A 24758-nucleotide genomic window follows, 5' to 3' on the forward strand; every position below is an offset into this window, starting at 1 on the left:
TTGGTGCTATAAAAGCATAAAGCATCACGACCATTCTCCTTTCCCAACCTCAATTTTTTCTCCCTCCAACCCAGTACACAAGACCACAGATCAATTCTTCCCCATTTACTGCGTGGGGAGGTGGGGTCGAACAATTCCCTGCCATCTAGCGCTCATTCCACCAAACTTGAGCACAGCCAGAGCATAGCAACACAGAATCATAGAATAGAATCATAGAATTTACAGTGGAGAAGGAGACCATTTAGCCCATCAAGTCTGCAACGGCTCTTGGAAAGAGCACCCCAGGTAAGCACACATCTCCACCCTATCCCCGCAACTCCACCTAACCCAAGGGTAATTTAGCATGGCCAATCCACCTAACCTGCACATCTTGGGATTGTGGGAGGAAACCGGAGCACCCGGAGGAAACCCACGCAGACACGGGGAGAACGTTCAGACAGTGACCCAACCCGGGAATCGAACCTGGGACTGTGAAGTTGTGAAGCAACTGTACTAACCACTGTGCCGCCCTTGAATGGAAACCGGAGTAGGCAATTTAGCCTCCCAAGCCTAAACACCTTCAATGTGATCATGGCTGATGAGGTTAGTTCTTAGCCACAGAATTAGCAGCTGTTGGCCTGCTCTTTCATCATATATGCCCACAATCAATCTAAATGTCTTTATGGATATTTGGGCCGGCCTAGACAGTCACTCTTTCTCTCCCTTCTCTCTATTCTAGATGGCAAGAGAATGAGGCCAGCACCTGCCCCAGAAGTAAGATACAGCCCACAGGATACCTTAGAGAGGACTGAGGACTTACTTCACACCTGTAGAGCTGTAGCAAGTTTCACCTGCACCCTCCACCAGCAGAAATTCTCCCCAACATTTGCGTTACATATACTGTTGTGTTCCTGCCCTCTGTTCCTTCAGGTAGTGCTAAGATCCTCAAAATTCTAGTGGCGGAATCTATTCTCCTGCTCCTCAACCCCACCCCGAGTGAGCACTGGGCCGCCACTAATGTTGCCGCCACCATTTCCATGATCCGGTTGCTCTGGTTGGTAGCAGCTCTTTCCAGTTCTCTTCCTGTGTATCCAACCATCGTTCCATCTTTTCCAGGGCCTCTTTGAAGGGGGCCAAAGTTTCTATGTCCGCCTTCACGGTCTCCATGAGGTCCTCCTTGATGGAGCCTCGCAGCTTTAGGTGCTCCTATGCTAGGAGCTCCATCCATTGCTCCTTTGGAGGTTGGGTCGGTGCCGGTGATCACATCAGCAATCCCGCTCAGTCCACCACATTGTACTCGGCTTCACTCCTTGTGTCTGCCGTTTGCATCCTTCTCTCCTGGCTCTTACCGCTCCTGCTCTCTTCTGTTTCTTGGCAGATTTGAGGATATTTTCTTGGATGATTGTCATTCGGTTTGTTGCGGGTAAGGGGGGGGGGGGGGGGGGGGGGGGGGGGGTGGTTGTCATCACTTTTTAGGTTAAAGTGGCCAAAATTCAAGCTTCCAGAGGAGAGCCAACTTTTGTGCGGACTGTTCAGCACATCGCCACCACCGGAAGTCCCCTTCTACAAGGAAAGTTAAGAATTTTTTGTACTCCAACTGTAGCCATTTTTAAATCATAAAGCTTGCACTTTAAACAGAGTACTGTATTGTCCGGAAGTAAAGCAATACGAAACATCTACTGCTGTTGGTTGCTATGATTCAAAGTGGCTAACTGAAACACTGTATTGCCTTGACTACAAGATCACCCTAATTGTATAAGAAAATATCAGTCAGTGAGAAATTAAAATCATAATTTAAAAAGTGATATTACTATGCAATGTTACTTAAGCTGAGCCATGGATACCTAAACAATTTAACTTAACAGTTAAATTCAGCTAAATTACATTTCGCAGTGGCATCTGTCCCTTGGAAAAGTATAATTTAAAACAAAATATATATATTTTTTATTACTTTGTCAGAGTTACAAAGCCAGAGTTCAGAGTGCAGACAGGGGCAAACCCGCAATCCGGCTCCTTGCCTGCTCCAAAAACCAAATTGAATCCAATTCATGGTCTCCACAAGAGAGACATACCAGATCCAGGCATTACACCTGATCCCACGCTCATCTTAGCCAAATGGCCGAGAAGCGATGGAAAAGTACAATTACTATGATCATTCATTTGTTGCAATGCTTGTTTGTCTTGGTTGTTCCTCTGGGATATCTGCTTATCTTTCATTAAAGTTGCAGGAAGGTGCTGGAGGAAACACAAGAATTTTTGCATATTTCTAAGAGTTAGATTATAACTTAAGCTATTTTCTAATTAATTAAAATCTAATTTCTACTTTTAAAGTGATTTTGTAAGCTCCTTAAGGTGCTGTTGTCAGTGCTAAGTTCTTATAAAATGCAAGGAACCCGTTTTGCATGCTTGCACTAACCAGTAAACAGATTTAAGAAAAGTCTGACCGTCTTTCTGAGATTGTGTGGCAAAAATCAACTTTTCAAGGTTAACACAAAGTGGTCGTTGGAGGCCAGTCATGTAAGTCCCAGGGCAATACTGCAGGAGTTCATCAGGGTCGTGTCCTAGGTCCAACCATCTTCCGCTGCTTCATCAATTATCTTCCCTCCATCAGAAGGTCAGCAGTGGGGATATTCACTGATGACTGTCCAATGTTCACTACCACCGCTGAATCTTCAGATACTGAAGTGATTCTTGTGCAGAGACCTTGACAACATCCGGGCTTGGGCTGCTTAGAGGTAAGTAACATTCAGGACACAGAAGTGCCTGGCTATGAGCATCTCCGACGAGAGAGAATCTAACCATTTCCCCATGACCTGCAATGGGAATGGGATTGCTGATTCCCCTACCATCAACATCCGAGGGCTACCTCTGACCAGAAACCGAACTGGACCCCTGGTATAAATAGTGCAGTTGCAAGAGTAGAGAATCAGTAAACTGGGAACTCCATAAAGCTGTTGTGTTCCATTGCCTTCAACAATAAGAATTTCCTTTAGAACACAAATGTTAGACGTTTAGCTGCTGTTGTATAAAGAGTCACGGTTCTTTTCCTTTTCACAAACACCTTTATTTCACTTTAGCAGACTCTGCACAAAACGCTATCTTCACATCACCTGACACAAAGGCCACCTGAAGCCTCTTTACATAATCAGTGTCAATTATTGGATACTTAACATAAATGAGACAACTAATTGGAATGCCTCTTAACCCATTACGTAACAACAAATTGGGGTTAGCTTAAACCAAATTAGCCTGATGTATGTAATATATATCAAAGGACTCTGCTAGCTCCTAAATCTGTCAGATTATAGTGACTATTTCTTATTTACCTGATTTTACAATTATTGTTACTCAATTTCTTTTGTCTACATTATAATTTGGCATTTCTGGTGGTAAATGCCGAGCTGGCCAAATCCCAAAGGGAAACTTGAAACAGTTCTAAAACGGGTTTTGCAATTTTTATTTGATGAGGAGAAATTCCAAAATCAGGAAATCATGTCTCCGACTACTTGTGATGATCTTATTGTAAGTGTTTATTTTTTTAAAATTACACTTACAAGAATGACTGGTGTTTATGCAGCAATTGGAGTAAGAGACAATTCTTTAACAGTTCCGAAAGCTTTAAACTTAAACTACCCTCAAAGCTAACCATCTCCTTTTCTGTTCAATAACTTGTTACAGATTTTAAAATCTATAGAATTCCAGTAATTTTTACGAAACAGTACCCTTTTTTGTTCTCTGGGGATGTCTTCTGAGGCTGACAGAAACTGGTTTTCCAAGCAAGGCTTTGTTCACACTGCATCTTCTGGGAGTTCTGACCAGCTATCCTGCTATCTTCTGGGAGATCTAAGCAGCTAACTCCTCGCATAGACTTCAGTATTTCCTTAAATACAGTCCTTCCCTTTTGTTCCAATCGGTCTCTTCAGAAATGCTTTCTTGCTAAAATCGATTGGATTTAGTTCTGTACTTTAGCTTTTGGGCTTTCAAAAAAAAATTTAACTTACCCATCTTTACCTTACTTACGTGCACCTTTTTACAACCTGTATATATGCCCCTTTGAACTAAACCTTGATGGGAAATGTTCAGCCTGGAGTTCAGTTACTAGTGGTGTACCACAGGATGAGACAAACTAATTGGAATGCCTCGTACAAGGATGGGTGAGTAAATTTGCAGATGACACTAAAGTCGGTGGAGTTGTGGACACTGCGGAAGGATGTTGCAGGCTACAGAGGGACATAGATAAGCTGCAGAGCTGGGCTGAGAGGTGGCAAATGGAGTTTAATGCAGAAAAGTGTGAGGTGATTCATTTTGGAAGGAGTAACAGGAAGACAGAGTACTGAGCTAATGGTAAGATTCTTGGTAGTGTGGATGAGCAGAGAGATCTCGGTGTCCATGTACATAGATCCCTGAAAGTTGCCACCCAGGTTGATAGGGTTGTTAAGAAGGCTTACGGTGTGTTAGCTTTTATTGGTAGAGGGATTGAGTTTCGGAGCCATGAGGTCACGTTGCAGCTGTACAAAACTCTGGTGCGGCTGCATTTGGAGTATTGCGTGCAGTTCTGGTTGGCGCATTATAGGAAGGATGTGGAAGCATTGGAAGGGTGCAGAGGAGATTTACCAGGATGTTGCCTGGTATGGAGGGAAGATCTTATGAGGAAAGGCTGAGGGACTTAAGGCTGTTTTAGTTAGAGAGAAGGTTAAGAGGTGACTTAATTGAGGCATACAAGATGATCAGAGGATTAGATAGGGTGGACAGTGAGAGCATTTTTCCTCGGATGGTGATGACTAGCATGTGGGGGTATAGCTTTAAATTGAGGGGAGATAGATATAGGACAGATGTCAGAGGTAGGTTCTTTACTAAGAGAGTAGTAAGAGCGTGGAATGCCCTGCCTGCAACAGTAGTGGACTCGCCAACATTAAGGGCATTTAAATGGTCATTGGATAAACATATGGATGATAAGGGAATCGTGTAGATGGGCTTTAGAGTCGTTTCACAGGTCGGCGCAACATCGAGGGCCGAAGGGCCTGTACTGCGCTGTAATGTTCTATGTCCTAAAACAACTCCATTCAAAACTACACCCTTTATTGCTTTATGTAAAATTCTTATTGGAGTTCTCTTGGTTCAACGTATCAAACTATTTCTTACTGTTGGTTTAGATTCTTGTAGTCACTGTCTCTTGCTCCAATACCCATACGTGCAACCCCAACAGTCTGTCTTCCAGTGCGTATGAAATATGACTGTGATATTACTCAAAAGAAATTACAATTTATTGTTCTTTTCACAATTACTAAATTATTTGGGAACAACTTTAATCTCGAGCAATAGTGTATGATAAGATAGTGAATTGACAGCCCATTGTAGTTTGGCCATGGAAAATATGGTAATCAAATTAAATCCTGTTGTATATTGACAATCACCCAAACAGTGACCGCACCAAATCAAAATGGAAGTGCTAATACCTTTGGCATAAATACCGTACCAGCATGCTCCAAAAATGCTAATTTTTAAAATATCACAGCAAAAATATTTAGGGGAGGTGGTGGTGCCGTGGTGTTGTCGCTGGACTATACTGAGCCCAGGGTAATGCTCTGGGGACACGGGTTCTAATCCCACCATGGCAGATTGTGAAATTGGAATTCAATAAAAGATCTGGAATTAAACCATGAATTGATTAAAAACCCTTCACTATTGCCTTTTCGGGAAGGAAATCTGCCATCCTTACATTACTCCAGATTCACAACGATGTGGCTGACTCGTAAATGCCCTCTGAAATAGCTGAGCAAGCCATTCAGTTCAAGGCCAATTCGGGATGGGCAATAAATGCCAGCAACACTCACCCCCATGAATAAATAAAAGTAACAATTACTGCAACCTTAAAAAAAACATTCCCCACTGAAATTATGAATGCTTTCAACCGTTGTAGGCTTTAGGAAGTTATGAGTCAATAAAATCAGTTGCGCAGCACCCGTTTTTCAAATACTAACTTGGCCTCCTAATATGGCTGGCAGGAAGTACTCACCCAGTCCAGAAACAAATGTGCCAATCAGCGATGGCAAAAAGTGCCTGAAAGAGTGTTAGGCCTCTTCCATATGCAAAAAAGGGTGTCAAGCTCCCATATGAGGTCCCCACTTAAAGCTTGGTTTCCCCCTGGCATCAGACACTAGAATAGTAGACTGCCACCTACCAAAAAAGGTGAGTATTTCACATTTACCCGAATGTGGAGGAGCAGGAGTACTCCTATTGACACACAGTGAAAGAAAGCCTGTCGGTACTCCAAATTTCCACCCCAGTATACCCCTACCCACCACCAGCTCAAAACACCCAGTCTTTTTATTAACCTCTCAAATGATAAATCTCCCCACTTGGAATATCTTCTTGTATGGAATGATGTATCGAAAGACAGATGGAAGGCACCAAACAATAGTGGGATCCACAATTGAATTTTCCACATTGAGATTTGAATTCTTAAACATAAATATTTTCCTCATTCTTTCTTCTAAAGTATAATTTCATTCACGTAGTCAGCTGTGCCTTACCTAACCGATAAAGTGAAGTCTCCTGGGTTGCTCTTGCTGGGACGAGCTAGGAAATTTCCATGAACACCCCTTGTCAACAAGAGCTGTTCCGCTTCAATCCCTGTGATATTGGGATGGAACCACCTGTATAACAGAACGAAACAAAACTTTTAAATAATAATATCAAATCTAAATGCGCTATAAAGTGGAATTATTTAATAATTTTGATTTAAGTCACTTAAAATTGAGCAGAAAATACAGTTAAATTGGATAGTGCTGAGCATTGCAATACAGTAATCCTTTGAAATCTGAATTCCATGTTGAGTGGTGAAACAGATTTCTCTTTCACTGCACATACTTGTATTTATATTTACAGAACCTCTTTCCGATGTATGCTTTGAAACCTGCTGTGTTGGACACAAGTCAATTTTTCTCTTTTAGGTACTTGTATGTTTTACCGCTATTCAGGTGTACACCTTTACTTTTGTCGAGTTTTGCCTCTTGAGTTGTAATTTGCTCTTGCTGCCAAGAGCATGGAGTAGGTGAGAAGAGCAAAACAACAGACAAGGACAAAATGATAAGCAAGTTTAGAGTTAAATGCAATGCAGCAGGTACAATGCAAATTAGGGTTACTGGCTTAAGAGCAGAGAACCAGGGATCACATTACTTTAAGCATTCTAGGAATTCCTTTCTAAGCAATAGTTAAAAATTAATTAATCCAGAAACATACAGAAATGATGAACAGGAAAAGATTCATCAAGCCTTTACTGCATACACCTGTTGTCTTATACATCACAATGCATATGTTCCCCACTCACCATTTTAACTCCTGGGAGAAGCAAAAAACCAAATAAAACCCAGGTCAATGGAAACCCGAGTTCAAAAAAATATAAAACTTGGAGGACAGAATCACAAATTAGTTTTAATAACAAGAAAAATGCATATTTATTAAATATGAAAAAATTGGACTATGATATAATACTTAACGATTATACACAGGCTTTAGGATTTACACAGTTTACAAAGTACATCTTAATCTACAATAGTCTCATTAACACACAATGACAGTAGGCAAATATACTCTTCACTTTGAACCACAAGTGAATGTTTGTGGATGTCTCCTCAGAGTCCCCCCCCCAGGTGATTGTCATGCAAGAAGAGTGAGAGTTTCCAAACTCTAGTCCAAAAATCATCCAGCGCATCATCATTTTAGTTGACAGGAACAATGGACACCACGCTTGGTAACAGAGACCTACTTCAAAATTCATCTTTGATGTATACTCGGAACTGCTGTAAACCATAAATGTTAAAATGGGCAAAGCAAAAAAATGTTGGAAACACCAAGCAGGTCAGGTAGCATTTGTCAAGTTAAAGTTAACATTTGGCCTGAAACATTGGTTGGGATTTTCTGGCCTCGCCCTGGCATGTCTTCCGTGGTGGCAGAGGCAGCTCACCTGGTGGTGAAGTCCACGGTGAAGATGTGGAATCAGCTGAGGACGCACTTTAGGATAGAAGGGATGTCGGTGATAACGCCGCTGTGCGAAAATCATGGGTTTGAGCTGGGGGGGGGGGGGGGGGGGGTGGATAGTGTATACAGGAGGTGGAGGGAAGTGGGGATGGTCAAGGTGAGGGATTTTTATTTGGAAGAAGGGTTCGCCAGTCTGGAGGAGCTGAGGGAGAGGGTAGAGCTGCTGAGGGGGAGCGAGTTCAGGTATCTGCAGGTTAGGGACTTTGTGTGAAGGGTCTGGAGGGGGTTCCCTAGATTGCCGTGGTAGTTTGCCGTGATACACCCTGCTGGAGCGACTGCTACTTCCGGATGTGGAAGGGGAGGGAAGAATTGGGAATATGTACAAGTGGCTGGGGGAGCAGGGAGACGAGCGGGTGGTGAAGATCAAGGAGAAATGGGAAGCAGAGTTGGGAGGGGAGGCCAATTGGGGAGTATGAAGTGAGGAGTAGAGTAAACGGGACCTCCTCTTGTGCAACGATGAGCCTGGTACAGTCTAAGGTGGTGCACAGGGCGCATATGACTCGGGCGAGAATGAGTGGGTTCGTTCAGGGAGTAGCAGATGAGTGTGAGAGGTGTGGGCGGGGCCAGCAAATCACGCGCACATGTTTGGGGTTGCAAAACATTGGGAGGATTCTGGGCAGGAGTGTTCGTGGTCTTAGCCAGGATAGTGGAGGAGGAGGTGGACCCGGACCCTTTGGTGGCGATATTTGGGTTTCAGAGAAGCCGGAGCTCATGGAGAGGAGAAAGGCCGATGCCATGGCCTTCGTCTCTCTGATGGCATGGCGGCGAATTTTGCTGGAGTGGCGGTCTGCATTGCCACCGGGGGTAGCGGCTTCGTTGAGTGACCTGTACGACTTCCTGTGGTTAGAGAAGATAAAGTATTTGTGTTTTTTTTAATTTAGAGTACCCAATTCATATTTTCCAATTAAGGTATAATTTAGTGTGGCCAATCCACGTAGCCTGCACATCTTTGGGTTGTGGGGGCGAAACCCACGCAAACAAGGAGAGAATGTGCAAACTCCACATGGACAGTGACCCAGAGCCAGGATCAAACCTGGGCACTCGACGCCGGGAGACAGTGATGTGAACTGCTGTGCCACCGTGCTGTCCAGAGAAAATAAAGTATGAGTTAAGGGGCTCAGCAGGTGGGTTTGCAAAAAAGTGGGAGATGTGTGTGTTTGAGGAGCTGTTCGTCGCAGGGGGGAGGGGGGGGGGGGTGAAAAGGGGGGAAAATCTGTACAGACTGTATAGTTGATTGTTGGAAAGTATGTTTCCCGGGGTGTTTATTTGCTGTAACCTGTTTTGATACGTGTTTGCAAAATGCATTAAAAAAAAACAATCCTCCTCGTCCTTCAGGTACCATGCTCCAAGATGGCATTGAAGACCATGGACCTCCCTGCATTGGTCCATATTTATGCCTGGCAAAGTACTGCAGTGGTTTGTTATTGCCTTCCTCACTATGGCTGACCAGGAAACTCTCCGAACTGCCATCAGGCGTATGGGAAGGATTTACAAGCTGATAATCAACTGTTTGGCCACGTTATGAATGCGCCTTCCATAGCCATTAATTCCTGAAATGGGACTTGAACCCAGAGCTCCTGGCCCAGAGGCAGGGACGCTACCCACTACACCACGAGACCTCTACTAGGAACTGTTAGCAATACATAGCATTAATCATACATTCTGTGATGTGCATTACTATATTTTCACATTTCTGTTTAAAAAGAATCTGCATTTGAAAGAGAATACTTAATTTCACAAGCCCTAAAATAAAAACTTGAATGAAATGAAATAAAAATCGCTTATTGTCACGAGTAGACTTCAATGAAGTTACTGTGAAAAGCCCCTAGTCGCCACATTCCACCGCCTGTCCGGGGAGGCTGGTACGGGAATCGAACCATGCTGCTGGCCTGCTTGGTCTGCTTTCAAAGCCAGCGATTTAGCCCAGTGAGCTAAACCAGCCCCTCTCCGTCGCCTATAGTTTGAAAGTTTCCTGTTCGTTAATTAAGTGTTTTGACCAAATTGAGAAGTGAAATATTTAATATGTAAAATGCACAAGGCAGCTAGAGTTCACGTCAATATGAAGTGGCAGCTAAAATCAACCATCATATCTTCGTACTCGCCCTGACACATTTTTTTGTGGCTAACCATATTTTCCATCTAAAACTCATCAGTGTTCCATTTCACCAGACACAAAATTCACCAATAACCTGCAAACACTTTCCACAGACAGCCAAAATGTTTCCATAATACAAATCTAGGCCACTAAAGGAAACAGATATTTCCACTGAGCAATTGCGACACCCAATTAAGGTATAATGCAATGTTAGAACATTAACAAAACAAGTTTAAAACAAGCCAAGAACCCACCTTGGTTACTTGGGCTTTGCTACATCTTCAATTATACTGGAATCCAATTAAACTTTCCACATTTGGTCACGAGTATCAGAAAAATAGCTTATGGCCTGGTCTAAATCTAACCAAAGTTTCCATATTTAGAAAGTACTTTCAAAATAAATTTAGAGTGTGCCCAATTCTTTTTTTTCAATTAAGGGGCAATTTAGCATGGCCAATTCACCTACCTTTGGGTTTTGGTGGTGAGACCCACACAGACATGGGGAGAACGTGCAAACTTCACACGTACAGTGACCCGGGATCAGGACTGAACCCGGGTCCTCGGCGCCATGAGGCAGCAGTGCTAACCACTGCATCATCGTGCCTCCCACTACTTATAAAGTATTAATGGTCTAAATAAACGTTTAAATAATACCTCTTCTGGACTTAGCGGGCAAATAAACTGCACATTATCATACTGAGCTGTACAGACCAGTATCCGGGAAAGAAATGTGCCAGATATCTGCACATGGTTGTAAGTGGATTACATTGTACTGTAGTTTTCAATTTTTCTATAGAATCTTCCACATATCCCAGTGACAAATCATCCTTCACATTTGATGAAGCTATGTAGAAAGTCATATCTCTTGCTCAGAGTTCCGCTCCCCTCTCCGTCATCCTTTGATTGAACAGTATTTTTCAACAAGCAAACTTCACACTGATCAGGTCAACCACCTATTCATTATGATATGGAGACAACGACAAACGGGCCTTTTAATTGAAGTTTCAATCAACCTTAAAATTTTCCACTGTATTATGCAATTAAATAATAATTGTTCGCAAAAAGATAGAACAAAATTATAAGATAATAATTATCAAGTAATTTACCATTATCAGAAATGTGATTCACTTTAATAATAATCAGCCAACCTTTTACTTCAATTAGTGTGGAATTATATAGACGTTAAAACAAAAATCAGCAGTAATAAAATCTAGAAATTACAGGAACGTAATAAGGTTTCCAACATTATGTCAGACATTGGTGAAGAAAACTCGGTGTTAGAGTCTTTTGCTTTAAAATACTCAACAAGTTCCAGCCAGGCTCAGGGCCTCACTTTCTCCAGCCTGTCCCCAGGTTCTCCTCTATGCCAGCAGTACATCAGCAAGTAATTGACGTATTGTTAACCAAAGGCACCTCAAATCAATGCAGGTTTTCTAAGGGGGGGGGGGGGGGGGAGGCGGGGTGCAGAAGAGTGGAAATGTAACAATTAGTGCAAATGAGCATACACCACAAAATTGGACAAGATATGTCAGTTAAAGAGATGCCATATGCGATCCCATGGTTAGCAATAGAGAAAACCAAAAGGCATCTGGTGAAGCCATTTGGCCGAACTGTCCATGTTAACACGAATGCTCAATTTAAGCCACCTTCCATCCTTCCTCAACTACCTCTATCAACATAACAATGTATTCCCACCTCCCTCATGTGTTTATCTAGCTTCCCCTAACTGCATCTATATTATTCACCTCAACTACTCCCTGCAGTAGCGAGTTCCACATTTTCACCACTCTCTGGTGAAAGAGGTTTCTTGAGAATTCCCTATTTTATTTCTTGGTAATTATCCTTTATCAATGGCAACTAGTTTTTCTCTTTCACACTAGTGGGAACAATCACAATGGTGTCTGCTCTATCAATCCATCACATACTTTTCAAGATGCCGAATAAGTTGCCCCACAGTTTTCAACGGAAAAAGAGACCGGTCTTCTCATCCTTTCCCAATCTTGCAGTTTTGGGGTTTTTTTTTCACTCTCATTAGTGCCTGTAGATCCTTTCTACAATATGACAACCATAACTACACACAGTATTCCAGGTGTAGCAAAATGTTAGTGAAACAATACTCACATGTGTGAAACTGATGGTAGAATAGATTTTTAAAAAATTGGTCGGGTCTAATAGTACAAATATTTGCTTCTATAAAAGGTCACATTAATCGCGGTAACACTTTTTCTCTGATTAAGATTAGCTTCTAATGAAACGCAGCTCATTTAGTATCTGCATTTCTTTTAAGTAAAGCTGAAACTCCGAGGTGAGTTACAGACTATAGATGAGGGAGGTCTTTCAGTTTATTTGGCCCATTCTTGATCAAAACCAGTGAGGCCTCAACACAGCATCCAACAACAACGGTCACGGTGATGAAAAAAGGCATTTGCCTACATGGAGCATGAAGTTAAAATTGATTTTACAACACAGTAAGAATATTTTTATCCGATGTATGAGCTGATTACCCATGATGCCGTTAATGGGTACCCTGGCTTTTGAGCACAGCTGTAATGTTTAGCTGCTTTCAGGACACTGCTTGTGTGATCCCTGTGGGGAAATGATATGAACACTTCCTTCGGTCAATTAGAGGCTAATTATTGCTGTTGAAAGTTTCTCTAGATTGGCATCTGCTTGGCTCCTCTGTTTATTTCAGCAGCCTACTCATTTTATTGCAAAGTCAGAAAGAATTGTTGAAAACAACTGTATTTCTTATTTCTTTCTTCAGTTGTGATTTGGTGGTATTTTCTCTACCATGTGAGCAATGGCGTGTAATAGATGCTTTCAATGCTTCTTTATAAATAATTTCATACGCTTAATGAAGCTTAAACCAGTTACACCGTGGGCGGGATTCTCCAATCCCACGGCAGAGTGTACACGCCGTCGTAAACGCTGTTGCGTTTTACGACGGCATGAACGGGCCACTCACATGACTAATTCTGGCCCCTCCAGGGGGCCAGCACGGCACTGGAGTGGTTCGCGCCGCTCCAGCTGCAGATCCCGGCACGAACTGTGCGCTGCGAGATCCGCGCATGCACAGCTGCACCGGTGCCAATGAGGACATGCTCAGTGGCACCAGCGCTAATGCGTGCATGCGCAGTGGCCTCCTTCAACGCGCCGGCTCCGACGCAACATGGCGCAGGACTACAGGGACCGACGCGTAGGAAAGGAGGCCCCGAGCCACAGAGGCCGGCCGCCGATCGGTGGCCCCCGATCGCGGGCCAGGCCACAAAGGAGGCCCCCCCATGGTCGAACATCCCCCTCCCCCCGCCCAAAGGCTGCCACCCGACCCTTACATGCCGAGGTCCCACCGGCCCAGAGCAGATTAGAACGGCACCAGCGAGACTCGGCTCTTTTCTTACGGCCGCTCGGCCCATACGGTGGGTCAGCTGCGTAGAGCGGCCTGCGGCCAGCGCCGCGCCAATCACGCCAGCGCCAATGGCGCAGATTCTCCACGGAGTCAGGTTCGCGAGGCCCGACGGCAATTCTCCGACCCGGCGTGGGGTCGAAGAATCCCGCCCCTTATGTTTAAACTGTTCGTTCCTCATTTTGAAAAAGCACATTACAACAAGTGTTTCAATTACCTTAACAGTATGGGTGCTCCAGTGCACAAATCAGATCATGTCCCAGTTCACTTATAACATCAAAAAATGTTGTGTGGAAGTGTAAAGCTATGCTGCTCAAAACACAAGCCTTTAGACATCCAGATTTACAATTCAAATTTGTAGTCTCTCATCACATTTTGCTTGTGAATTTTACGATATTAGGTAAGCCATCATACTGATCAGATCCAAAATGATTCAGATTTGTTTTGCTAAAATTATGACCACTGTTAGAGGTTTGCTGGCAATTTGTTTTTAAAAAGAATTACAGTTTAGTTATTGCATATATTGACTTTAATCTATTTACAGGGTTACCCACTGAAGATAATTGTCACTTCCATGGCAGATTAATCCAACAGGTAAAGGCACGCCCCTCAGATATTTACTCATCGCCTTATAACACAGAATAGCTCAGCATTGAAGTCTTTTACTAATCTAGCTATCGTAAATGCATCTGTCCATGGCAACATGGGAGTAACAACTATGGGGAGACAAAATTCCTCAATATCACAATGTTAAATGGCACAGATTCACAACACATCCAGAAGTTCAAAACTGACCCACATCATCTCATGGCTGTCATCAGCACCAGCAAAAACTGCATTCCGCCATAATCTTGAACTTCATAGCCCAGCATACTCCTTCCTCTACAATTAACATCAAACCTGGGGACCAACCATGATTCAATGAGGAGCGAAGAAGCAGCAAATTATGCACCTTCTCAGCCTACAGTCTTCCTCAGCAGTAAATGCGGCAGAGACTGCTATGCCAGAACCACACCAGGTGATATGGTTAAAATAGTTGACCACAACAGTACAAGCCATCATCCAACGAGGCAGGAGATTGCCACCTCATTGTAGAAGAGCATAAGAAATAGGACAGTAAGAAGTTTTACAACACCAGGTTAATGTCCAGCAGGCTTGTTTTGAATTACTAGCTTTTGGAGCACAGCTCCTTTCTCGGTGAATGTGCTGTGCTCCGAAAGCTAATGATTCGAAACAAACCTTTTGGACTTTAACCGGGTGTTGTAAGACTTCTTACTGTGCTACCCCAGTCCAACGCCGGAGTCCCCACATCATAAGAAATAGGAGCAGGAGAAGACTGTCATAATATACACCAGTATATCATGGTGCAGACACACACTGATGGACACACACTGGGACCAATCAACATGGACAAACACCGCAGCCAATCACCAGTTAGAATACACACATTATAAAGGCAGAGGGCACCATGGTTCCCGCTTATTCTGGGTGCTGCCTCTGAGTGTAACAAGAACTCATCCAGCCCAGCACAGACTCGCAACACATGCTGAGAGAAGCAACTGGTTCGGACAAGGCTTAGGTCTCTAGTTTAAGTTAGCATCATTTAGACCCACAGTCATCGTGTGTTAGTTAGTTAGAAATAGTTAATAAAATTGAGTTGGAAGTGCCTGTTCATCTCTCAAATCTACACTAGCCAACACTTCAAAGACTATGTGGCATGTCAAGCCTGCTCTGCCATTCAATATGATCATGGTTGATCTTGGGCTTCACATCCACTTTCCCACGTGCCCCCATAACCCTCGATTCCCGTGGGACTAATTTTCTGTTTCGGAGTTCTGTACCCCGGAAGGTTGTCAAGCATTCACAACCGAGTGGAGAAATTTCTCCTCATCGCTGTCCTAAATGATTGCTCCTTTACCCTGAAACCATGCTCCCTTGGTCTAGATTCCCCAGCCGGGGAAACAACCTCTCAGTATCTACCCTTTCAGGCCCCTTCAGAATCTTGAATGTTTCAATGAGATCGCCTCTCATTCTTCTAAACTTCAGAGATTATAAACTCAATTTACTCAGCCTCTCATCAGAGGACAACCCTAATCCCAGGGACCTACCTATTGAACTTTCACTGTACTGCCTCCTGTGCCAGTAAATCCTTCCTTAAATATGGAGGCCAAAGCTATACACACCATTCCAGGTGTAGTCTCATCAAAGTATCATACAATTTATAACAAGACTTCTTTATTCTTGTACTTATTCCAAAATCTTTACCATAAAGTCCAACATGCCATTTGCCTTCCTGATCATTTGCTGTACTTACTGTTAACATTATGCGTTCCTTGCACAAGTATACCCAAGTCTCTCTGAACTCCAACATTTACAAGTTCACGCCTTTTTTTTTTAAATCTGCTTTTCTATACTTAGAACCCAAGTGATTAACTTCACATTTACACAATATACTCCATCTGCCACTTGGCAGCTAATTCACTGCACTTGTCCATATCTCTTTGCTGCTTCTTTGTGTCCACCGCGCAGCTCGCATCCCCACCGAACATTGTAGTACATGCCTCTCTTGTCTATTTGTCTATACAGATTAATACAGATTGTCAATAGCTGAGGCCCCAGCACTGGTCTTCATGACACTTCACTAGTCACAGCCCGCCAACAAGAAAATGCCGCATTTATTCCTTCTCTCTGCTTCATATCTGTTAAACAATCATCTCTCCATTGGTCCTTATCTTGTGTATTAACGTTTTGTGTGGCATCTTATCAAATGCTTTTTGAAAATCCAAGAATATGACATTAACTGGTTCGCTCCTCAAAAACACTAAGAAATTTATCAAACAGGATTTCCATTTTGTAAAACCATGTTGACTTGTTCTAATCATACAATGCATTTCTTAAGTTCCTTTTTAAAACTTCCTTAATTATAGATTCCACCACTTTCCCGATGACTGATGTTAGGCTAACTGGCCTGCAAGTTCCCTAGTTTTCTTCTCTCTCCCTTCTTCAATAGTGGTGTTACATTTTCTGAAGGTGGAGTCCTGAGGGGGGGGGGGGGCAAGACACTCAGCAACTCCATAGTGAGGTATGCTCACTTGGCGAAGGGTGATGCCCCGATACCCACAAGGATGGATGGGTGTGGGGCAGGGTTAGCCTCATGCCTGGGTGTGTGGTGGGCAGCGTGGCTCTCGCTAACGTTTATGGATGGGAGGAGATTGCCCTTCGGGGGTCAAGGGTTGGGCTGTTACCCATGTGTTAGGAGAGTTACATTAACCGTGCGTGAGAGATGCTGTGGACCCTCAAGCTCACTTTGAGATCGGGGCACCGTTTCAAAACTGTACCACTGTCACAAAGGAGCCCCTCTGCAGAAAGAAATTCTGGGATTTGAGACTTCTGGTGCTGGGGATGTGCTGAGTGGACACACAAAAGGTGACTCTCCTTCAAAGAAATAGAAAACAGACAGTTTTAACCAAAATTAGCTCACAAAAAGCAGAAAATCATCCCTCACCCTCTACAGCATGCGGAAAAGGAGAGATGCCGGGTAGCAGTAGCTCCAGAGGTCATAAAGAGACCAATGGCAACGGCAAGAGACAGGAGAAATGAACGAGCGGATCAGAGGGCCCACGAGGATAAGGATCCCCAGCTACATCCGAGAGAGGGAGACCAGCAAACCGCAAAACGAGCTCAACCCCACCGGACGATGGATGGAAGGAGTTCCTCATGAGGTAACTAAAGGAGCTGAAAGTTGAAAATCAACAGCGAGATCAAGGTGGCGGACAAAGAAGCACTGGCTGCCATGCAGGAGGTTCTCGACAAAGTAGAAAGGAGATTGGAGGCCCAGAGAAATATGATCAAGGACCTGGAAAAGGCCTCAACGTCCCAAAGCGTCCGGATTGTTGCCCTGGAGGTGGAAAACCAAGGTCGGTGGCGGCCCAGGAGAATCTGAAGGGAAAAACTGAGGACCAGGAGAATCGGTCAATGTGCCAAAACCTCAGAATAATGGGCCTGCCAAAGGGAAGCGAGTATAGGACCCCACAGACTAAGTGGCCCAGATACTAAGACATTTAGTGAGGAGGGACAGCTTTCCCAACCCACCAGAGATCGACATGGGTTGCTCCGGCCAAAACCCCAAGGCTGGGCAGCAGTCGATGGCGATCTTCACCAAATTACACCGATACCATGACCAGGAGAGAATCCTGCGCTGGTCCACCAGCCAAATGAAGGCCTGCAACTGGGAAGGACACAAGTTCAGGACATTGGAGCAGACCTGGGAAAGCGTCAGGCAGAGTTCAACAAAGCAAAATCGGCCCAGTAGATGAGCGAAGTGAAGTTCAGGATGCTGTAACCAGCCAGATTTTGGGTCACGTACCAGAGCAGGGAACATTATTTTATGACCCCTGCGGACGCGGACGGGTTCATCCAAAAGAACGGGCTGGGTAAAGAGCACCAGAGATAATGATGAGGCAGACACTAGAGACACGGAGAATGCTAAAGGACAATTTGCACGGGACTGTACTGCCTCGCTCTGAGCACCATAGACCACCATTGGGTGGATAGCTCGGGGGGTAGATGGGAGGGGGGGAGCAGAAGTAGGGGGGGATTGGAGAAGGGAGTAAAGCAGAACCACAGGAGGAACAAAGGGACAAGGGCACGAGGCTGGCTACAGCAAAGGGAAACCCCAGAATGCGGGGGCGCATCCACAAGCTAAGTATGGTTGACCCAGCAGTTGGGGTGGGGCAGAACCCCCCCCCATCAGAATAGTCAGGGGACTTAAAGGCCCAGTGAAAAGATCTAGAGTCTTCACCCACCTGAAAGGTATGATAGTCGTCCTCCAAGAGACGCACCTGAGGGAGAAGGACCGACTGCGGGTAAGAAAGCAATGAGTGGGACAGACGTACCATTGATGTTACGGGGCAAGAGCTAGGGGGAGTGGCCATACTGCTTAGTAAGAGGGCATCATTTACTGTGACGGGGACAGTTATGGACATAGGAGGTGCATTATGGTCAGCGGCGAACGTGTACGTTCCCCAACTAGGACAGCATAGAGTTTATAAAGAAGACCATGGTGGAAATTCCCGACAGATAGCCACAGATTAATCATTGGGGGGGGGCATCAAACATGGCAAAAGAAGTAGGGGCATTTATGGAGTACATAGGCACTGGATCTGTGGAAGTTCATGCACCCAGGGGAGAAGCGTTCTCATTCTTCTCACAGGTACACGAGGTCTACACCTGTATCAACTTCTTTGTAGTGGGGAAATCGTGCTTCCAGGAAGAGTAAGAACGGAATACTCTGTGATCGTAATCTCTGACCACGCTCCATACTACATGAATGTGAGGTTGGAGACGGGCCATGCCCAACGTCCTCCATGGAGATTGGGCACGGCTCTCCTATCCGACAAGGCTTTCTACAAGAAATACCACAAGTCATGGACAAGTACATTACCAACAACCAAAATAGGAGGGTCTCACCCTCCACATTCTGGGAGGTGCTGAAGGCTGTGATCAGGGGCGAGATCATCACATACAAAGCATGCAGAGACAGGGAAGAGAGAGCAGCCAGGCAACAACTGGTCGTCTCCATACTGCAGGTGGACTGGCGATACTCCAAGGCCCTAACTGCAGACCTTCGGGCGGAGAAGAAAAAGCTGCAAATGGGCTTTAGCCAGGAAAGCAGTGCATCAACTCCGCCAGACACTTGATACCCTCTATACGGAGAGAAAGCCAGCACTTGCTGGCTCACCAGCTGAGAAAGCAGGCAGCCATGAGGGAAATAGCGCAGGTTAGGGACAACAATGGCAGACTGGTAGCCGAGCCAGAAAAGGTCAATGAAGTATTTGAGGCCTTCTACGGGGAACTGTACACTTCCGAACCCCCCCCCCCCCCGGAAGGGAACTTGGGGATGAAACAGTTCCGTGATGGACTGGACATGCCAGTCGTGGGGGAAGATAGGGGGAGGGAACCGGAAGCACCAGTAGAACTGGGAGATGCTATAGGAGAGAATTAACTCCATTCAGGCGGGAAAGGCGCCGGGACCAGATGGATAAAACATTTGCGGAAGCACTGGCCCCGCACATAGGAGAGATGTTTGCAGACTCGCTAGCAAGGGGCACCCTGCCTCCAAATCTAGCACAAGCCACTATCTTACTGATAACCAAGAAAGTCAAAGACCCGACTGGATGTGGATCCTACGAGACCCATCTCGCTGCTCAATGTAGACATGGAAATACTGGCCAGGCGACTGGAGAATTGCGCACCAGAGGTGGTCACAGACCAGACGGGGTTTGTTAAGGGTAGGCAGCTAACAGAGAGCATCAGGCGCCTGCCGAACGTAATAATGACCCCCCCCTCCTCCACGGGAGGGAGAGAACACCAGAGACCTTCAACAGAGTCGAAGAACCTCATTGAGGTACTGGAGCGGTTTGGGCTCGGAATAGGTCTCACCTCCTGGGTGAGACTCCTGTACAACATGGCGAGCGTATAGACCAACACCACCAACTCTAAATATCTCCAGCTTCTCAAGGGCACATGGCAGGGATGCCCCACTGTCGCTGCTTCTATTCGCCCTGACAACTGAGCCGCTGCCGATTGCCCTCAGAACGGCAACAAAATTGGAAGGCAATCCGGAGAGGGGACAGAAAGAACAGAGTTTCACTCTGTGCGGATGGCCTGCTCCTCTACGTCTCAGACCCACAAGGCAGCATGGAATGGATCATGAAGCTCAAGAAAGAGTTTGGGGTCTTCTCGGGCTACAAACTCAACTGGAGCAAGAGTGAAATTTTCCCGGTAAACCCGAAAGGGAGAGTGGCAGAGCTGTAGGGGCTGTTGTTCAAGCAAACTCAAAAGAAAATTCTGCTACCTGGGGATCCAAATCGTCCACGATTGGACGCAAATCCACAAATGGAACCTGACTGGTATGACAAAGGAGTTAAAAAGGACCTGCAGAGGTGGGACACACTCCGCGAGAATGCAGATGATTAAGATGATCTGTCCAGCAATTTGTTCCATGTATCAGTGCCATTCTCCGTCCAGGAACCGCAGCTATACTGGCCTCCAACAAGGTAAGGGCAAACATTGACAGAAGCAAAAAACTTTTTGCAAGTCTCACAATCTACAGAATTATGAGGAAATACAGCATCAGATATAGCTGCAACAGATTGATTTAACTTGCTGATTTCACAAATATTGCATCCCAATGCTTACCCACCTGTTCTTGAAACATTATAGACATTAAATTAAAATCTGCCAGTTTGAACTAGACAAGCTAATTTTATTTCACATTTGCAAATTGCAGTTTAGATTGTAACCTATAAGCAGCAGTTCAACAAAACTTGTATATAGGTCCAATGTAATAAAGCATTCCAAGGGCTTTCCAGGAGCAGAGAGGGAGGTTTTAAGGAGCACCTTAAAAGGAAGAAGAAGGAAAGGTAAACGGGCAATGAGGTTTAGGACAGGAATTCCAAAGCTTAAGGCCATAGCAACTGAAGACATGACCACCAATGCTGAGGCAATTAAAATCGGAATAAAAACAAAAATTGTTGGAAATACTCAGCAGGTCAGGCAAGCATCTGTGGCGAGAAACGGAGTTAACATTTCAGGTCAAAATGACACGTAAGCCAATTAAATCAGGATATTCAAGAAGCTAGAAGTAGAGAAATGCAAATATCTCAGAGGGTTTTGGAACTTAAGCAAATTACAGAAACAGACAGGGATGAGGCCATGAAATGATTTGAAAAAAAGTGTCAGAATTTTAAAATTAAGGCAGTACTTTAATGTCGTTGGGTGACGGGGTATTGAGTGCGTATTAGAACGCGGGCATCAAGGTTTTGGATGACCTCAAGTTTACAAGGGTGTAAGATGAGATGCTATTATGGCCAGAACAGTGTTGGAATAGTCAAGTCTCCGAGGTAACAAAAGGATGAATGAGGATTTCAGCAGCAAGTGAGCTGAGGCAATGTCGGGGATCCCAATGATGGTGCAGATATTTAGCTGGAAGCTCATCCCATATGTACAACACCAAGTTTGCAAACAGTCTGGTTGACCCTCAGATGACAATGGGAGGTATGGACTTGATGGCAAGGCAACAGAATTTGTGGCAGAACCTGAGAACAATGACTTTGGCACTCCAAACAATTAGTTAGAGGAAATTTCTACGCAGTCAATTCTGAATGTCAGACAAGCAGTGCGACAATTTCAGCACTAGTGGAAGGATTGAGAGAAGCCGTGATGACGTAGAGCTGGCTACGTCTGCACTTGTGGAAAAAGATGATGTGTTTTAAAATGATGCTGCCAAAGATTATGTAGCTGAGAAATAGGAGGAGGCCAAGGTTCGATCCCTGGGGGCACCAGAGATAAGTTCAAAGCAATGCCATTTAACCACAGTGATAGGAACATATTGGAAAGTGAAGATATATCACATTCTGCTGACAATAGTCACACACACTGAGCATTTCCACATTAAGGCTTTTGTTTTAAATTAAAGATACATTAATAAGTTCAGTAATTCCATGTTCACATGAGACATATAATAGATCAGACATGCATCTCTAAAGATGTATATAATTCAAAGTTAATTTAATCCACAAGAGCACAAACTCTTGGTACCACTGAAAAGCCAAAATTCTATTTGCTCTGCCATTGTACACATTTGACTGACCTGATGTTTATGTTGGAACATTTAAGTCCAAGGTACCTTAAAGGTTACGGTTAAGGGGGATACACTGAACTTAACGTTGGCGGGGAGGGTCCAAGTGGTGAAAATAAATATTCTGCCGAGGTTCTTGTTTATCTTTCAGGCTCTCCCGACCTGTATACCAAAGACCTTTTTGCGGAAAGTGGACACAATCATCTCGGGCTTTGTATGGGCGGGAACGATGCTGAGGATGGGGAGGACCCTATCATGCTAGAGGCATGCTACAGAGGCAGAGGCAGAAGGGGGCGGTTTGCGTTGCCAAACTTGCTTCATTATTATTGGGCGGCGAATGTAGACAAGGTGCAGCGGTGGTGGGAAGGAGAAGGGGTAGAGTGGGTTAGGATGGAGGAGGAATCTTGTAAAGGATCTAGTTTGAGGGGTATGGTGACGGAAGCATTGCCAATGGCTCCAAGTAGATATTCAGCGGGCCCAGTGGTGCAGTCCACGGTGAAGATATGGAATCAGCCGAGGAGGCATTTTAGGGTGGAAGGGATGTTGATGCTAACGGCGCTGTGCGAGAATCATGGGTTTGAGCCGGAGGGGATGGATAGTGTATGTAGGAGGTGGAGGGAAGTGGGGCTGGTCAAGGTGAGGGATTTGTTTTTGGAGGAAGGGTTTGCGAGTCTGGAGGACCTAAGGGAGAGGGTAGAGCTGCCGAGGGGGAATGAGTTGGGCAGCACGGTAGCACAAGTGAATAGCACTGTGGCTTCACAGCGCCAGGGTACCAGGTTCGATTACCGTTGGGTCACTGTCTGTGCGGAGTCTGCACGTTCTCCCCGAGTCTGCGTGGGTTTCCTCCGGGTGCTCAGGTTTCCTCCCACAATCCAAAGACGTGCGGGTTAGGTGGATTGGCCATAATAAATTGCCCTTAGTGTCCAAAAAAAAAAGGTTAGATGGGGTTATTGGGTTCCGAGGATAGGGTGTAAGTGAGAGCTTAAGTGGGTCGGTGCTGACTTGATGGGCCGAATGGCCTCCTTCTGCACTGTACATTCTATGTTCTATGAGTTCAGGTATCTGCAGGTTAGGGACTTTTCACAAAAGGTCTGGAAGGGGTTCCCTAGGTTGCTGGGATACACCCTGCTGGAGCAACTGCTGCTTCCCGATGTGGAAGGGGGTGGGGAACAATTGTGGATTTATATAAGTCGCTGGGGGAGTAGGGAGGTGAGCGGGTGGTGAAGATCAAAGAGAAATGGGAAATGGAGTTGGGAATGGAGATCAATTGGGGAGTATGGAGTGAGGCACTGCAAAGGATGAGCCTGATACAGTTTAAGGTGGTGCACAGGGTGCATATGACTCGGGCGAGAATGAGTGGGTTATTTTAGGGAGTAGCAGGTGAGCATGAGAGGTGTGGGCGAGGTCCAGCGAATCACGTGCACATGTTTAGGGGTTGCGAAAAATTGGGAAGATTCTGGGCAGGAGTGTTCGCGGTCTGAGCCAGAATAGTGGAGGAGGAAGTGGACCCGCACCCTTTGGTGGCGATATTTGGGGTTTCAGAGAAGCCAGAGCTCATGGAGCGGAGGAAGGCCAATGTCATTGCCTTTGCCTGTCTTGATTGCATGGCAACGAATTTTGCTAGAGCGGCGGTCAACATCGCCAAGTATGAGTTAAGGGGCTCAGCAGGGGAGTTTGAGAAAAGGTGGGGGATGTTTGTGATCGTGTTTGAGGAACTGTATGTTGCAGGGGATGGGGTGTGGGTGATGGGGAGAGGGGGGATGAAAAAGGGGGAAAATCTGTACAGACTGTATAACTGATTGTTGGGAAGTATGTTTCCCGGGTGTTTACTTGCTGTAACCTGCTTTGATACAAGTTTGTATTAAAAATAATTTAAAAATAAAAGTAAATGGTTACGGTTTTTTAATGCAGTATTAACTGTGCCATTTGACCAGATAGTGGGCCAAATTCTCTGCCTTGCAATGCAGCAAACGCAAACCGCGATTGGGCAGAGAATCAGGTGTCTGGCCAAAATAGAGGTCCATGCTCGGCGCCGATTCGGGTGCCATGCTCCTGTCCCTCGCTGGTGACGATAACAAGGTTTGCGGCCCATGCCAGCATGCAAAACCGGCACTTGGATACATTTAAATTAGATTAGCAGGTTGGACATTTCATGCTCCGCCCTTCGACGATGCTCCGCTCGTCTGAGGTGGAATTACTACAAGTATTTACAGACATGGACTCTGCAGCATAGATGCAGAGGTTGAGCAGGAGGATTAAAAAACATTGCAAACCTCTCAAATATGTCATGGGGGTGGAAGCCCAGGCTGGGGGCAGTAGCAGGTAGTGACTTGGTGCCAGGTCCTGGGTCGTGGGTGCCCCCTCAGGATCAGGGTGGCCTGGCCCAAACCACCATTGCTGCAATCCCTCTTTTAAACTCACCCCTTTGGTGCTACTTACAGGCTCCTGGCTGCTCACACTGCTGAGTGCTGCCTGTATCCTTTAAATGCTCAAAAGGCCTCTGGTCATCTGGGAGTCCACCCAGGTTGCCCCTCTGGACACCTTCATACCCCAGCTGTTTCGTCAAGGTCCAAAGTCCATCTGGAGCCCACCAGGTGATG

General features: G+C 45.2%; 1 protein-coding gene across 4 annotated transcripts in view; it reads right to left on the reverse strand.

The window, feature by feature from the left end:
* The window catches only part of ptpn11b (protein tyrosine phosphatase non-receptor type 11b), a 176383-nt gene that overhangs the window by 91072 nt on the left and 60553 nt on the right, over positions 1-24758 (reverse strand). For all 4 annotated transcript variants that reach the window (XM_038821749.1, XM_038821748.1, XM_038821751.1 and 1 more), the window contains one exon: positions 6513-6635. In XM_038821749.1, coding sequence (XP_038677677.1) covers positions 6513-6635 — 123 coding nt within the window. The remainder of the gene's footprint in view (positions 1-6512; positions 6636-24758) is intronic.

Source organism: Scyliorhinus canicula, chromosome 16 (genome assembly GCF_902713615.1).
Source record: "Scyliorhinus canicula chromosome 16, sScyCan1.1, whole genome shotgun sequence".
NCBI lineage: Eukaryota > Metazoa > Chordata > Chondrichthyes > Carcharhiniformes > Scyliorhinidae > Scyliorhinus > Scyliorhinus canicula.